Source organism: Neopsephotus bourkii, unplaced genomic scaffold (assembly GCF_033783945.1).
Source record: "Neopsephotus bourkii isolate Nb327-2 ecotype Australia unplaced genomic scaffold, CSIRO-AGI_Nbou_v1 NB_1376, whole genome shotgun sequence".
Lineage (NCBI taxonomy): Eukaryota > Metazoa > Chordata > Aves > Psittaciformes > Psittacidae > Neopsephotus > Neopsephotus bourkii.
This window is the reverse complement of record NW_026901855.1, coordinates 988713-1005179: the sequence shown is the minus strand read 5'-3', so window position 1 is coordinate 1005179 and position 16467 is coordinate 988713. Positions and strand designations below refer to the sequence as shown.

Genomic DNA, 16467 nt, shown 5'->3' with positions numbered 1-16467 from the left:
TAAGAAAAAAACCCCTAAGCAACATACAAAAAAGCAATCATCTCCCCATTTTGTGTGAATGCAGCATACACACACCATTACTATGTCTAGCAGCAGCACTGTATTTGATGTCAGCATTTTGTTTATAGACCAAATGTTTCAGGATTTAGCATCTACAGAGCTTAAAACTGCATCTGCTTGAAACTTGGCACACAGATTTAATAGGCCAGATAAACAGATTTTATTTTATCTACTTTGGAAAATGAGGTTTTTTGTTGCTACTGTTGTACAGCAATTCCAAACGAAAGAAGCTATCAGCAGCATTTCCAAGGTTTCAGTGACTCTCTTCCCAGTCTTTCCTCCAACATCTAAGACAATAACTGCTCAACTGTAAGAAATAGGAGCAGGTAATGAACTTAAACCAATTCATTTTATGTGATAGTCTTAAATGCTTAAATGTCTAACACAATAAGAAGAAATAATATTCAGCTTTGATATACTATGTCACTCCTGTAGCTATGTGCAAGGAAAAAGTTTGAAATCTGTATCTCTTCAAAATGTGGCAAGTTGACACTGAGCAGTATATTCAAACCATTTACTCAGTTACTAACAGTGGAGAAAAAAGTCCAATTTTTAAACTAGAAATCCTTTCAGAAGATGGGATGAAGAATTAAAAGTATCAGAGCAATGAGGCAATTTATGACACACCCCCCCCCCCCCCAAGAACTCAGTAAGAAGCATGGTTAAAGTAGACGTGTTCTGAGATTTTGGGTGGAGAGGTTTTGAAGGGGTACAATGTTTTCACTGAAAAGGAAAATAGATTCTTTTAATGTGGACATCAAAGGTTTTTTCCTGTTAAAATGTCTTCCAGCCTAAGCTCTTCTAGAAGAGCCAGCAAACCATCAATGTACTTCTCATTTTATTATGTAAGATATCTATAAGATATTTGTTCAAACAAATTTGATCAGATCTCGGAATATTGTCAAAACGGCAAAATGTGTGCTTAACAGATGTGGGACCTAGTCCCGTTAGAATTTAAGTGCATGTGCAACTCGAAAGCTTCAAGATCAAAGTGAGAAAGGTTTCATTTCTTCTCAAAGTTTAGATCCTATAACTAGTAACATTGTCAGGACTGCTTCTCCAACAGTCGATGCTACATATGTGCACAGAAACAGATCTAAAAAAACCCCCACCAAACCAAAACCCCCACAAAAAAACCCCAACCAACCAACGGCAACAAAACAAAACAACTTTAAATGGAATTGCTTTCTTAGAAATAATTTCTCTCAAATTTTCAAAATGTGTGGCCAGTGTATTTGTAAAAAAGGAACTCTATGTGCAAGTCACATCACCACCACAACCCCTCCAGCATAGCAGGTATTTCTTAAGGAAAGAAACAAACATTGAAATAATCATCTTGACTGTGATCCGGAAGGAAACAACAAATTTATGAAACTGTGTGAAATCTGAATATGCCTAGTAAAACTGCGAAAGATGACATCTGCTCTTCAGTGGAAAATCAGTTCTGGAGATGGAAAATCCACTATTAACCAACACAAATCAGAAAATGAAGTCCCAAAAGGTTTCTTTATATATTGGATCAAACCACAAAATGACATTTGGGTATTTGAGTTTAATTTTAAATTGCAAAGTTGGCTGCTTAGCAGCTTCACACGATCACCAATATGCATTAATAACACATTCAGGCAATGTGATATACACTTATTTACTGTTATACAATAGTATTTATTACTTCAGCTTCCTATCCAAAGTTTAAAGACAACTCTTTTCTAATTTTACCTTTTTATTGCTTTTTCTTTGTAGGATATATTTACCTTAAAAGTAAGGCAGGCTGAATTTTGGAAGTAACAGCACAGCTGACCGAATTTTAGAGGCATAAGATACTGAAGTTTTAATTGCAAACATATTTCATGGCAGAAATCAGACCTTAGAGTGTTTTCAGTGAATAATTCATTTTTTGTACACGTGTAATAAGCAAGTTTGATTCAGCTACATGAGAAAGCTATGCATGCAAAGTTTCTAAATGTGAAGATAAACCTAATATATGTACAGTTGAAATACTAATGCATTGAGATACTTCTGCTGATGTGAAGCATACTTTATATCTTTCAAGACTTCAAATAATAAAAAACAAGGCTAATGAATTTTATATGCCAAATTCTACAACTGCTTGTGTTTATCAGTAAAAATAATATACTTTCTGAATAGTGTGCCCACACAGGTTTTTTTATGGTTAAGGTCTGGAAACTCAGAATTAGTGAATCTCAACTTTACTTCTCTAAAGCTTAGCTGTGGGGAAAAGCCAAAGTCCAGATGCCAGTCCACAATCTCATAAGACAAGCCAGGAAGATCTACTGGAAGACAGGTGGAGAATATTTTACTTCATAAATCCACTTTTAGAGAAGAAAAATAAGAATATCAAAACAAATCCAAGTCCATTTGTTCCTTCTGCTCTTCAAGCATTCTCCTAATGACCTGTATACTGCTAGAGCAGAAATACAGAACTGCTGAACACAACGAGCACATCCCTTTCCCTTAGTAACCTGAGTAGGTGAACAGCAAAGTCCACGTTTCCCTTACATCTCTGCATGGCTACACACGGAATTCAAATCAGGATTTTACTCTTATATATGGGGACAAGAAAGGGATTTTCAAAGCCTCTCAGTGATCTAAAAGTGTCCCAACAACAAAAATGCACCTCTGCACCGGGTCAAATAAATAGATAGAAAATAAAAAGGACAGGCAAAATGAGTCTGAGAAAATGATGGCTAAGCACCAAGCTGCAGTTCCTGGTCATGGGCTCTTTTGACTTCATCTCATTTTATACCTCAAAGTTTCTCATCTGTGAACAGAACAGGACAGACTTTTAGATTACAGTAAAAAGATAAGTAAGAGCAAAAATGCAGCATCTTGAGGCTTTTGAATCAAGGCTAACCTGCAGTCTCACAAACATACTAAGACCCAATATTTCAGTGCCTTTACCATCTGTCCCCTTTCTACTATTTCAGCTGATCACTTGCATGCAAAATGTCAGGAAAGGGTTCTCCATTTCTAAACAGAAATTTGTACAAACTTAAACATACAAGGACCAAAGATTCCTTTTTAGTAAATACCTAAAATTCTGAAATATTTATATTGATCCTTTATCCTAACCCTGGTTTCCTGTACCCAAGGTCTAAAGTAGATTCTATCAATTCTGAGAGGTGTTTCAGATAAGGAGGTCATGGATGGGTCAGAGCAAGACCTTTGCTATTTAATGACCCTGTAAGCTTGCCTTTTGCACAAGAGCTTAGGTTACTACCTTTTATACATTTTATTGTAGGACAAGTAGCTGACATGTCATCGTGCACTCAGACTCCAGATTTTCTTTACAGTTGCTGCTCAAACAAAAAGGATCATTTCCTGTGCAGCATAAAATGTGAATAGTGTACAGTTCAACACTGAAAAAAGTTTGAAAATTAAGATTTACCACACTTTCTGCATGTATGAACAACAGATTTCATATGGAGAAAGAAACAAGAAATCTGAAACAAAACCAATATATAACAATGTCATTCCTCCTCTTCATTTATTAAATCTGATATCTTGTCTCCAGCATCATTTAATACTTGGTACCTCTGAGAAAGGAAAAAACTAACTTGGTTAAATATTTTAGTACATCCTTTGTTTTATTATCGTATGATGCTGATAGATATTTTGAAAAACATGCCAGTGAAGATTAGGGACTATATTAAGAGAAACTAAGGGTATATTAATATATATTAAATAAATTATTATTATAAATTATTATTATAATTTATAAATAAATTATTATTATAATAAAATATATATTAATATAAGGGTGATATTAAGAGAAACTAAGGGTAAGAGCTTCTTTAAACACTGCAGGAAACAGTTACTACTTTATGTACAAAATTGTTTCAGATTTAGAATCTCTTAAAAATTAATCTCTTAATCTTGGAGATATGTTTTACAGTATCAGAAAGCAGCAAGTGAAGGAGAGAGTCTACTTTTCTTACAGTAAGTCTGATACATTAAGTTTCATGATTGTTTTACAATTAGCTTAACATATGCCCTTCGTTCCTCATTCATGTAATCCCAAAATGTAGGTCCATACCAGTGGGAAAGTAAAGATTGTTGCTTTGCTTGTTTGTTTTGTTTTATTTATAGCTGTTAGGAGTGCAGCAATATGACACCTCCTCAGTCTTTACAAAGGTTCATAGTAGTTCCATAGATGTGTTATTGGGCAGAAAGAAGGAAATGTGAATCCATGACTGGGGTGATAAACTATAGTATTGGAGGTGACGACAAAGCTTATGATTACAGCTAAATAGAGATTTTTGTTCTTATAAGAACACACCTTTTCATATCAGTAGCTTTCCTAACATGACTGTGGTTTCTATAGCATGTTTGGCTTACATATCAGATTCTGTGATTCTAATTTACAAGATGCTGATGAATTTCAGTGTATTTTAGAATAGGTTGTATAGTTTTGCACTGTTAGTTCTGTTTTCTACAACTTCAGAACATTTGTTTATTTCCAGATATCTATTTCTACAATAGAAATATCTGAGATCTGCCCCAGGGCCATAAACGATTACGGTTTTGAGGTCCTTCGAGTGAGTAAGACAAAAAACTAAAAATGCTGCAGAACACTTACAATTGAAACAAAGCATCCTTGAAAATGGAAGGCCAAGTGGCAGCATCACTTGGCAAGAAAGGAACTTCCAGAAAGTCACCCAGACGGCTATCAAATGAATCAACCATACAGTGGAATCTACTCTGTTAGAAGGAAAAGGAGGCGCATGAAAGTGCATGAGAGGGCCTTATCAACAGGAAGTTCATAGTCACAGAAGCCTACTACTATGAAAGAGATGATTCTTTACATACCAAATGTGAGGATGAGGAAGCAGCCTAGATGACTCAGAGAATGAAAATCCAGATTAAGAATAACTTGAAACTAGAAAAACCTGCTGCATTCATCAAAAATAATACTTCTGTTAGTCAGAAGTAGTAACACTGACTGACCTCATGGGAAGACAGTTTCCACCTATAAAATGCAAACCAAAACTAAAAGACAGCCAAAAAGTTTGAATGACCACATCATCCCCAAAGACATGGGGACATTTACAGTATACACAAACACTTTGTTGATGTTTAAGATTGTCAAGAGTAATCTGGTGCCAAGAGAAATTTGAAGGCTGTAAATAAAAAGCAACAGACCTCCAAGGAATTTCTAGCAGAGCAGATGAAAGCTGACATCAAACACAAAGCGTGAATGAGTAATAAATTCCTTAAAGTTTAGAACTGAATCAAAGTTCAATAAATATGTCTGCTTTTGTTAAGAGATGTTCAGCATCTGTTAATAGGAGAGAAGGAAGACTTAACACTCCTCAGGCAAGGTGAACAAGCTCTTTAAGCCAAGATTCCGTTTGTTCAGTCTACCAAGACACATTCAGTGCCATTCTTGTGCAGCTGTTTACAGGCAACATGAAGCATCCTAAAATTCCTGAAGAGATACAGTTCTCTAGACACCCGTAATTCATTAGACAGACACAACTCTTCTCAGGATCATTTTCAGGACAAATGTTGTTCTGCCAATAAATGTTCATCTCATTCACATACTCCTTTAAAACACTGTAACCTCAAGTCTTTCAGAATTAAGTAACACACACCACTACTTGGTCTTCTTTCTTTTGAACAGAGTCCCAGAAATCCTGAGTAGCTACTATGCCTAGAACACTGTCCATACAGGGCTGCCATGACAGACAGCGCTGTCAGCGAAAGGGCAGCCTTACCGATACTGGAAGGTGGCATTGCTAATGCAACCAAGGAAGCAAAGACAAGAACCTGGGAACATCTGTTTGTTTCCTTTAATTTGAAAACAATCAAAGGCTTGAATGAGTACAAAAAAATCTGGCTTGCAGTAATGCCTTAGTGAACCAAAAGTAGTACAAACTGCCCTTAATGACACCACAAGCTGACCACTGAAAATCACACAAGTACTACAGTTACCAAACATCATTTCTCTTCAACTCCTTATTTTATCAGATTTATCAGTCTCTGGACACCTCTGTTTCTCAAGGGACTCTGGACAACTTCACTCTTAGTGAAGGGCAAAAGTCTCATCTTGTAAACTATTGCCTATGTTTTCTTTCAGGTGAAAACATTTTATTATTTGCTTATGGCACATTTAAGCAATTATTTTAACTTTCAGCTCCCTATACAAATTAAGATATATTTGGTCAATGAATACTAAATATCTATCAGTGCTAAAACATCAACTACCGGACAGGAGGAGACCATCATTAAGAATGTAGCCATTACTTGTGAACAAGTACTTTGTCAAAACCTGCATAACTAAATAAAACCTACCGGTCTGGATGGCTACAAAAAAACAAAAAAGCAAACCCAAAAGGAATTAACGAAATTGGTCACCAAAAGTAATACTAATACACCAACTTGCTGAACTCAGCTTTTTGACTCATGGTCAAATACCTGTGCTAAATTAGACACCTCTTGCCTACAGAGGATACACTTAAGCAAACTGTTAAACTCCTAAATGTAAGACAGCAAATGAAAGAGAAATCCCTGGCTGAGGATCCCTGGACCTGAACTGACCAGAGGAACAGGTTATGACATCTGGCTCAAAGGAATAACTGGGTCCAAAGAAACTTCAAATGACTGCTTTAAAGACCACTTTACCAGTGCTCACATTTTTTCCACTGGGACTGAGGGTGAATGTTGGTCCCTCTGCCTCTCCATACACACAGATAACTGGGTGGCCTGTCAGAAGTCTGTATCAAAGGCTTTTGGAGACACTACAACTTAAACAGAAATGTATGCAGAAAATTAAGATTGAAGTGGAACGTGGACAGAATTATTTCTGGATTTGCACATGGCTTCATTTTACTGTTCATTTATGGTACAACGCACAGGCTTACACTGACATCCTCTGAGGTGTATGCTACTATTTAATAACACCAGCCATAAAGTGACTGATCATGTTTCTAGCATGGATAAGAGCTGAACAGACTTGGGTCTAACCTTAGTGACACCTTTTAAGACCTTGTGATTAAGTGGTTTTGGGTGCAGCACAAGCAAAGGCTCTGCTCAATGCAATTAAGATTGCAACTGTATCTACTCTGATAGAGTCTAGGAAGTAGCAACTGAAGAAAAATGTTTGTGCATTCTTATCCACATCCAAATTTTCAGCAGCATGTTCCAAGCTTTAATAGGTCTTTTATTTCCATCTCCACTACGTACTTAAAAGCAATTCAAGCATTCAAATTGCAGCAAACTTCCACTTTAAAAATTAAGAGTGATTTCATGAGTTTTATAACAAGTTTTACTGACAGGGTAGCAAATTTGTGTCTAACATTGCCCAGGCATTTAAATGACGGCACATACTGCTTTAGGGTCACTACTGGAGAGTGAAATGAAAACATTGTGGTATGATTGTCCAACATATGAATATTGCTGAGTTGCTCCACTGAAAAAAACCCAACCAACAACTCCAAAGTAAGCACAACATTTTAAAGCATTTTTTATCAAATAACAAATAGTTGCTACTTTAAGACTCTGGGAAACTCTGGGAATCAAAACAAAGCTTAATACAATTTAGGACAGGCATCAGGGAATACTTAAGTCTTTTAGAGTGGCTTTTTCACAGGTATGATCACTGGAACAACTAACAAACTGCTACACGTGGTGGACTCCTTGCCCTTGACACAACTGTTATGTGTCAGCAGGAAGCAGATGACATCACCTACAGTTGCTTTATGACACTACTGTTGATGAATTTCTTACAGCTCCTTCAGATCACTTTCTTGCCTCTGATTCTAAATTTATGATTTTCCTCATAAAACCGTAGAAGTATGTAGGATTAATTCTACAGAAAATCACAACTAAAAAGATTGATTAGTCAGAAAAACCATAACAAAACAAGCCAACCATAACCAAAGATTAACATCTTAACAGCTCTGAAAGAGATTAATAACCTTTGCAAGTTCTAATGATATCATACTTGGATGGCGTAAATTCATTTAGTCAATAAAGGGCACCGAACTTGTGTCTCACCATGAAAAAGCCCTCTTCTCTATTTGGAGTGTTTGGCTGGGAAGTAAAATTAGTATGTCTCTCTGGTCTTTACAGCAGATTAATAGCTGCATTATGAAGAATGTGCCACCTAATTAAAAATATCAGGCCTATGAAGAAAAAGCCACCTCTCCTTGTTTCATTCAAATCCAGTTAAGAATTTTCCATGAATTTAACATTATTTGTTTCACAAGACACTTCCTATACTTCTCCAACTGAGTAAAGAGGACACACCTGCCAAAAATCTTTATTTTTCTTTAGGAAAACGTATTAAAATCTGCATGTCAAAACTAGACACTATGAAGCTAACAACAGTAAAATGAACCACGACAATATTTTAATACTTAATGTAAAAATAGCAATTCTTCAACTTTTCTATGTTTAATTGAATCAGCTATTTCAATGTATTGTGGGAATACATTTATCAGAATCAGCAGAAACCAAAAGTTAATTATGAAGGCCAAGAACAAATGAATAATCTTACATATAGACTCTGACACATTAGAACTGCAGAGCACTTTGCAGATCTTACTTTATGAAAATGTACTAAGAGCACAGGTGTATAGGCCCTTAGGAAGCAATTATCCCTAAAAGACTTAGCTATAATTCAATCTGAAATATTATAAGAGATATTTTTTAAAATGGTTTCACAAAGAAGAGGATTATTTTACTTTAACTATGGAAATAGGGGCCCACATGCTTCTCTGAATGACCTCCGTGCAGTTGTGGGCATTGCCTGGAGGGAAGATTTGAAATTGGCCTTTCTGTTCAATTAATACAATCCCCTATGACCAATAAGAATATTATAAAAATTAAGTGTACCAGTATGGCATTATGGGACTGAGTGGCCCACATCACTATGAAGAATGTTCTATGCAATAAATACATTAAATATGGGAAAAAAAAAGGAAATTTAAAATCACTTACTGCTAATACGTATGACAGATTAGTTAAGAAGAGCTATTTTACAACAGACATGCAGATGTTACATTACACAAGAAGATGACATGGCACAGTATAAGTCTATAGAGCACGTCTTACGTGTCATATATTTTATTTGTCACATGATCTTCAGGTGTGACATGGCATCTAAAATTGTAAAATCAAAAGTATGCAAGAGTGCTTACATCATCTTTGTGATTTCTATATCCTGGACCTGACCAATTTGCTGCCACTACACCTCTGCCACAGTTATAATCTGTCCCTCTGCTGCTTTGTCTTACTCTATGGGTGTCTGCTACCCCAAGGGCGCCAGCCGCCGTGTGATCTAATATAACTAAAATAAGGCTGAAATCTTGCAGTTTTTCTGCACCATCAGTGGAAAGAAATAGGTTTCTTGTGGACTAGTTTTATGCTTTTGTCCTTCTGAGCAATTCCCTACTGTAAAATGATTTTAGAAATACCCGTTAAGTTTTGTTGTTAAGTATTTCAAGACCCTATAGCGGTATTGACCTCATTTTTTATCACAGAATTTTATGCCATCCTTAATCTAGCTGATCTTGATGACTGCTCTTTTATCAAGTTAAGACTGCAAGCATCCTTGTGCTACATCTGATGTTTACATTTCTGTCACTCTAAAGCAGATCAAATTCCTCATTTGCCACCTATCACCAGAATACATATTCTGGCAAACTAAATCAGACAATATTAAATAAGTTTAAGAAAGTAAGGAAAATTAAAAATTTTAAACCCCCAACTTTCTTAATTGAAACTGTTCTGGACAGATACAGAAGGGATACCTGTAATCCTTCTGCAAGACAATGTTTACATCTGAATCATAGTACACAACGCAGTTCTCAGTTTGCACATGGAGGAGAGCAAAGTAAATGTAGTTCTCTGGCTCATGATGAAAATAAAAACAATTGTGTTGGTATTTAACCCTGCATCAGAGAGGCAAACGGCCTGTCCTATTTCTTTAAAAGCAGTTGGAAGACCAGAGGATGATGCACAGTGGAGAGGAGACAGAAATGGATTCAGGGATTCTTGGGTCTGTACGTGCACTCTGCATGTAGTGCTTACAGTAGCTACTAAGTGCATACAAGAGGCAGGAGGTGGAAGCTAGTAACAAGAGGGTTTCAACAGGGAGGTGTGTGCCAAGACCCTACATGGTGTTACCTGTCAGGGGGCTCCAGACAGATATTTCTCTGGCAGGGAGCTCTTCCACTGCTGGCAGCAGGAGCCACCTAGACAGCTGCAGCCAGGCCCAGAGCACCAGTCAAACCCATTTCTAAGGGAGCTGCTGACACCAGTCAAACCCATTTCTAAGGGAGCTGCTGACACAACTTTCATCCCTACCAGCCACTCCATGTTTTCTAGGCTGTAGCTACACTAAAAGGGAGTGATAAGCTTTTCATTGACATGAGTGCTTAGGTCAGGATGAGTCTTCATGCCCTGCATATCAAAGCTAACTACTGCTGCCAATATTTCACAGGAAAATTTTAAATTTTTCAAGGTCAAGATTTCAACCTGACCCATCAGCCTTTTAAAAGGACTCCGATGGACCTGTTCTCACTGTAGGCAATGGTAACATGAATTGAGACAAACTCTACAGAGGAATAGTATAAAAAAAAAGTTCAACTTTATAAAAAATTGAAAAGAATTCCTTTCCCCCCCCTCGACTCTCATCTACAAAAGACTACTACCAATTAACCTCTAACTTTAAAAAGTCAAAAAATGCCTGTAACAGCCAGAAATTAAATTCTTTAAAGATTAGGTGCTGGGAGAGCAATATCAGGCTTAGAAGGAAATCCTAGTAACACTCTGAACTATTAAGTCACTACTTCATCTGAAAATATAATTATTCTGTACGCATTATGTCAGACAATATTAAATGTAAAAAGTGTAATTTCAATAAGACATTTCTGTTTTCTAACAGAAGGACTCTGTACATAATATTTTCAATGACACAGAAAAAAAAATTCAGCATACAATTAATGAAAAACAATACTATGTTCAGTAAGCACCATGCTCAGCAAGCATTAAATTTTAGTGACACCAGATTTCAAACAATAATGTTATTGTGGTCAGAAACAGCCCTGAATGTTTACAATCTCTATTTCTAGCAATCTGAGGATGGAATGTTTACACCTCTATTTGTAGTAATCTGAGGATGGAATGCTTCCAGTATTGCACACCTGATTTTGTAGTATACACCGCAGATTCTGATGGCAGTTATAAACCCATGGAATATACAGCATTTGTGTGGCACACAGCCTCTCTCCATTTACTCATTATACTTTTTTCTTTTTTTTTTTCAAACAGGAATTTCAAACTACACAAGGATTTACCTTATTCCTAACTTTGCATTAGTAAAGCTGTGACATGAATAATGGTGTTTCCATAATATAAAAGAAAGAAAAAGGAAGCAGAGGAAAATCTGCTTATAAATGAGATAGGTTTGGATCTTACTGCCCAAGTCAAATACAGTTTTAAAACAATGACACAGTATCAACAGAGTAACTTCCGTATTTGTAGTCTCTCCACTACCCATGAAAGAGATTTTAAAGAATACAGTGGTTGAATATGTGTGCATGATGCTTGTACATCTTACCTCGCAGAGACTCTTATTCTGGCTAGCGGTAAAGATTGCTGGTTACGTAGCTATCCATTCCACTGACATTACAATTTCCCCTCCTCAAAGCAGCAATAACTTGTCACTTTCTACTGTCCTTTCTCTGATCCTCTCCCGCCTCTCTGCTCATTTTTATTCTTATTGACAAGACACATTCCTCCTCCCAATTCCAACCAGCTACCCTTTTGCAAATAGTAGTATCAACTATGTGGTCACTAGTAGTATCGGTCAACAATGTTATTAATATAGCACACACTGCTGGGAGCAGATCAAACAGCCATGCTTTAAAATATTAGTTTTAAAGGTACTGTGAGGCAGATAGTTGCAGTTTTCTTCACATTATAAATGCAATATTGCAAGGACAGACCAGCAAGAATTTAGCATTAATTACTGGCCCAATAACTTGGAGGATATGTTATTTTTTCCTTATTGTTTTCATACACAAAATAAAATAAAACCATAGCAGAAGGGTGCTGTATCTGTGTTTAAAGAAGGGGTTGTTGGCAAACACCACAGCTCACTTCTGCCGAAATGTACACAACTGATATATGCAGCCCAGAAAGCTGGCACCAGGGGCTTACAACCTTAATTTGCCTGCAAGAAGAAATGGAGATTTACCTTCAGAGCACGTTCTTGATTGTTTTCAGCAGTCAGATGTCTCATGTTGTTTGCTGAAGTCTGGTTCTGCTCTTTCAGATGATGAAGCTCCTGCTCCAGCCGTTTGCACTGCAACGAGGAAAGAATCCCATTAAGTAGAGGAGTGTGGGCATATTTTTTTCAACAACCCAAATGAATTAACGTAAATAACTCCATCACCATTTCTGCAGTAGTGAAAGCATCAGACAAAAGCAAGTCACAATTCCAGACCAGTACTACAGAGAAGTTTTTTAAATGTGCATCATTATTCAGTTTCTTCCTGGTCTAACTGTATGCCAACACCCCCCCCCCCCCCCCCAAGTTTAGTATCAAATAAATACATTTTGCAGAATATTTTAAAATGTCTTAAAAATGTGAGGTTGAATTTCTGCTCCTAAGCATGTCAAGGTAAGGCTAGGTTTTGGCTTTTATGTATTAAGTAGTTGGATATAAAGGAAACAGTATGTGTTTTTAGAAAAGCAAAGAACCTCTTCCAAAATCCAAGACTCAGCCTTTTATTAGAAAATATACATGTAATTTTTATACGTGTATTTTTCATGTTAACAGATTACTCTAATTTCCAAGCACATACCACATCTTGAAAGAAAAGAAGTTTTAAGAGTTTTGCTTAAATATTTAATTTAATGGCAAAGAATAAAAAATTTAACATTTGCTGATGTATGCATACACACGTATACTTACCACTGCCCACTGAACATCTATTTTAAAGATTAAAGATCTGCAAATTGTGAGCTAAAGTATATTTCACCATTTTTTATGGTAAGTGTAAGAGGTCCTGCCCAGTTATCTTGGTTTGAAAGAGTAATTAGTTGTCAGCAGACAGATCATTATCTTATTAAAATCCCAATATTCACCAAAAAAAAAATATATAAAAAAAAGAGAAAAAAACTGGGAAAAAAACCCCCACAAACCAAAACAAACCAAACAAAGTACCAGGAAGGTGCAAAGGAACAACTGTTAGAACTAGGGAGAACCAGAATATTAGCAGGAACACTCTTTACAGTGGTATAATACAAGCAAGTAGTTCAGATATCACCACCAAAACCCAAAGCTGACAGACTGTTAGGATAAAAGAAAATAAATTCATAAAAAGGATTTTAATAAGTACTTTCTGAAAACACTAGCAAAAAAAGAATGAGAATCATTATACAATACCCATGTAAGCATTGCTGTTTCAAAAGCATTGCTGTGAAATCATCACTCTCTTGTGCTATTTTGGTGACTGGACAACATAGAACTGAGCTTCCCATACATGTGCATACAATGTATTACTGAGAAATTCAGTATGTGGGATAAAGCATGGCTCACGTCAAGCAAAGCCAAAAACCAAAAAAAAACCCCCCAAAATAGAAAACTGTAAAATAGAGAGCTGTGGGACTGCAAAAGTTATAACTGAGGTCTAAGTAAAATATGGAGTACTACGGGATCTCAAGACAGAAACTTTAAAAACATACCAATACATATACTTCTTAGACACAAAATAAGTCCTTAGCCATGTACTGCATATCAGGTTTATAGCATTGTATATAAACCAGAATGATTCAATCTATATTTGAATAAGTTTTAAATAAGTGTAGGTGTTCAACAGCACTATTAAAAAAACTCAATTCACACATCTATTGTTGTATTTCATTACTTCTGTTAGAAGTCTGGGCTCATTTCTAATAGGATTACTTATATTAAAGGCAGCAAATCTCTCTGGCCTAGCGCATTCTCTGCCTGCTATAAAGTTTTTTGATGCAGAGTTTCAATTTTATTGCAAGAGAAAACCACACTTTCCATTAAAATAGCGAAACACAGAAAAAATATTAAGATACATTTGATTGCAAATATTTTTACGGAGTTGAGATGTGTAATGTCTATGTTTAACTCACACATACAAAAAAATCACAAATCACAGAATGACAGCTGTAATTCTTTTTCCATTTCCAGTATGCAAATTATGTCTGCAGACATGAAGGTTCTAATAAAACTGTTGAAGAACTAAACCCAGATTATGCATTTTTTTTCTAACAGCTTTTGGGTTTTTTTGTGCAGCATACATGATCTAAACACCATTAAAAAAAAATTGTTACTTCAGGCATTATTTCGATACTTTACAGATTACATCATGTAAGATCAGTAGGCCTCCCACTTTTCTGCTTTGTCAACACTCTTCAAAACAGTGTTTTGGAATTCCCAACTTGATAATAACACAGGTTTCTTACAGTAAATATTACTAAATAGACAAAAACCTCAATCTATCTTTAAAATATTAACTTATATTCATGCTATTCTCTTGGCTCCAAAAAGGAAGTGAAAATGTGCTAAGAACAAAACCTAGCTACAGGACTAGCAGTGGGACTCAGTATCATGAAGCATATACAGAGCACGTATGATAAAGATGTAGCACAAGTAACATAAAAGGGATGGACCTTCCTATCAAGTCAACCTTGACATGATTACTTCTTTTGTATAATTTTGTAAGTAATCTTTAATTTCATTTCCACAAGAATGTTGATATCTGAAAAAACCCACCAAAACCTGACCCCATCAAAACCAACCCAACCCAAACCAACAACTAGGCTTATTCAGCCAGCATAAAACCTAAATCCGTTTTGAAGGTATCACTGATAAAAATGGCAATCTAATTTGACCTCCAAACATAAGTGTCTTAACATGTTGGAAATAATGTTTTAACAGAAGATGTTCTGAATTATCAATCAGAATGTATTTATTCCTAGCTGTCTAGGAAATTTTAAACTCTCCAACACTTTGATACCTGAACTACTTTTAAAACATTAAAATAGCATTCTAAAAGCATGCACTCTTTTTCACAAGAAAAAGAGCATAGGAAATTTCTGTGTAATGCTGTAAAGAAAAGTTTTAAAAACGGAATTTAAAACAATGCATCCCTTCTATTCATTTGAGCCAACATTTTTTGAATTCTGTGTCATTGGTTGTTAGAAAGGTCCAGTAAAAATAGATGTTCTTTAAAAGAACATGTGTTTTTACTGGTTCACTCCAGGACTCTAAAATGCCAACAGCTACAAGTAAGAAACTGGATTTCCTTCTAAAAACATATATAAAAGTGTTTTTTTGGAGCATAGTGAAGAGAAGACATCGTCCAATTCAGTACTGGCAGAAAGGAAATGTTGGCTGTATCCTTTTAAGAAAGCTAAAAGCTAAAGGAAGTGTTTAATTTTAAATATTCTAAATGAGAATGTCTAAATCCTGTTATTCCAAACTTGTGAAAACTCATACTTGGGAAACCTTCAGAGTCCTCTTAAATTCAGACACAAAATATTTTGTGCAACATAGGTTGTCTACACATCTGATCTAAGGTGTAACTGTCCACTTAAATGGAAGTTCCCATGAATTTAAAATGTTCTGAAAGAGGTTAGTTAGTTAGTTAGTTAATTGAGAAAATTAACTGTTAATTGAGAAAACGGATTCTTTATCTCAGGTATTTTGTATACATCAAGGAGTATAAAAGCAACACAGATGGATGTCAGAGAATATGCCTTGATCAGAATGATAAAGACTTTGCTAAGTAAAAGATATTAAAGCCTCACAAATAGTAACATGTCATTTTATGATGACACAAACAATCCACCAGGAATTAGCTTCATCACATGGTGTACTTTGTGCATTCAGAGTTCTACAACCAGAAGAGGCAATACAGAAGATACAAAAGTCCCCAAACCCAATCAGAAAACAGTTTCCTCTCTTTTCTCAAACCCTCAAATCACAAGGTGAACCTCTTTAACCTACGCCAACTGTTCCTTGAGCAACCGTCAGTGCCCAGCTGTACAGTTTTCACCTCAACGTTATCCGTTCTCAGCAGTGGGCACTCAAACCTTCTCTTTAACCATAAACACATGGCTATGCTTTTCTAAATGCACTCAGTCTTTAGAAACAAGTACCCCTGTACTCAGCACAGCACATATCACTAGCAACTAAGGCACAAAATGAAAAGCAAAGCAGGGTACATACAAAAAGGCTAAGAGAATGAGACAGGAAAGAAAGGATAGACAGCTAGTACACCTGTTCTTCTCTCCAGGCTTCTAATTTAGACCATTATGCTACTAGCAAGCAAGAGCTAACATGATTCAGCAAAATAAGGATGTTTGTGAGAGGCACCGGTTCAAACTGCAGTGGCT

At 36.0% G+C, this 16467-nt stretch overlaps 1 protein-coding gene across 6 annotated transcripts in view; it reads right to left on the bottom strand.

Moving 5' to 3' along the window:
- Positions 1 to 16467, bottom strand: part of MIPOL1 (mirror-image polydactyly 1) — a 193658-nt gene that overhangs the window by 84484 nt on the left and 92707 nt on the right. For all 6 annotated transcript variants that reach the window (XM_061367317.1, XM_061367321.1, XM_061367318.1 and 3 more), the window contains one exon: positions 12287 to 12394. In XM_061367317.1, the coding sequence (XP_061223301.1) occupies positions 12287 to 12394 (108 nt within the window). The remainder of the gene's footprint in view (positions 1 to 12286; positions 12395 to 16467) is intronic.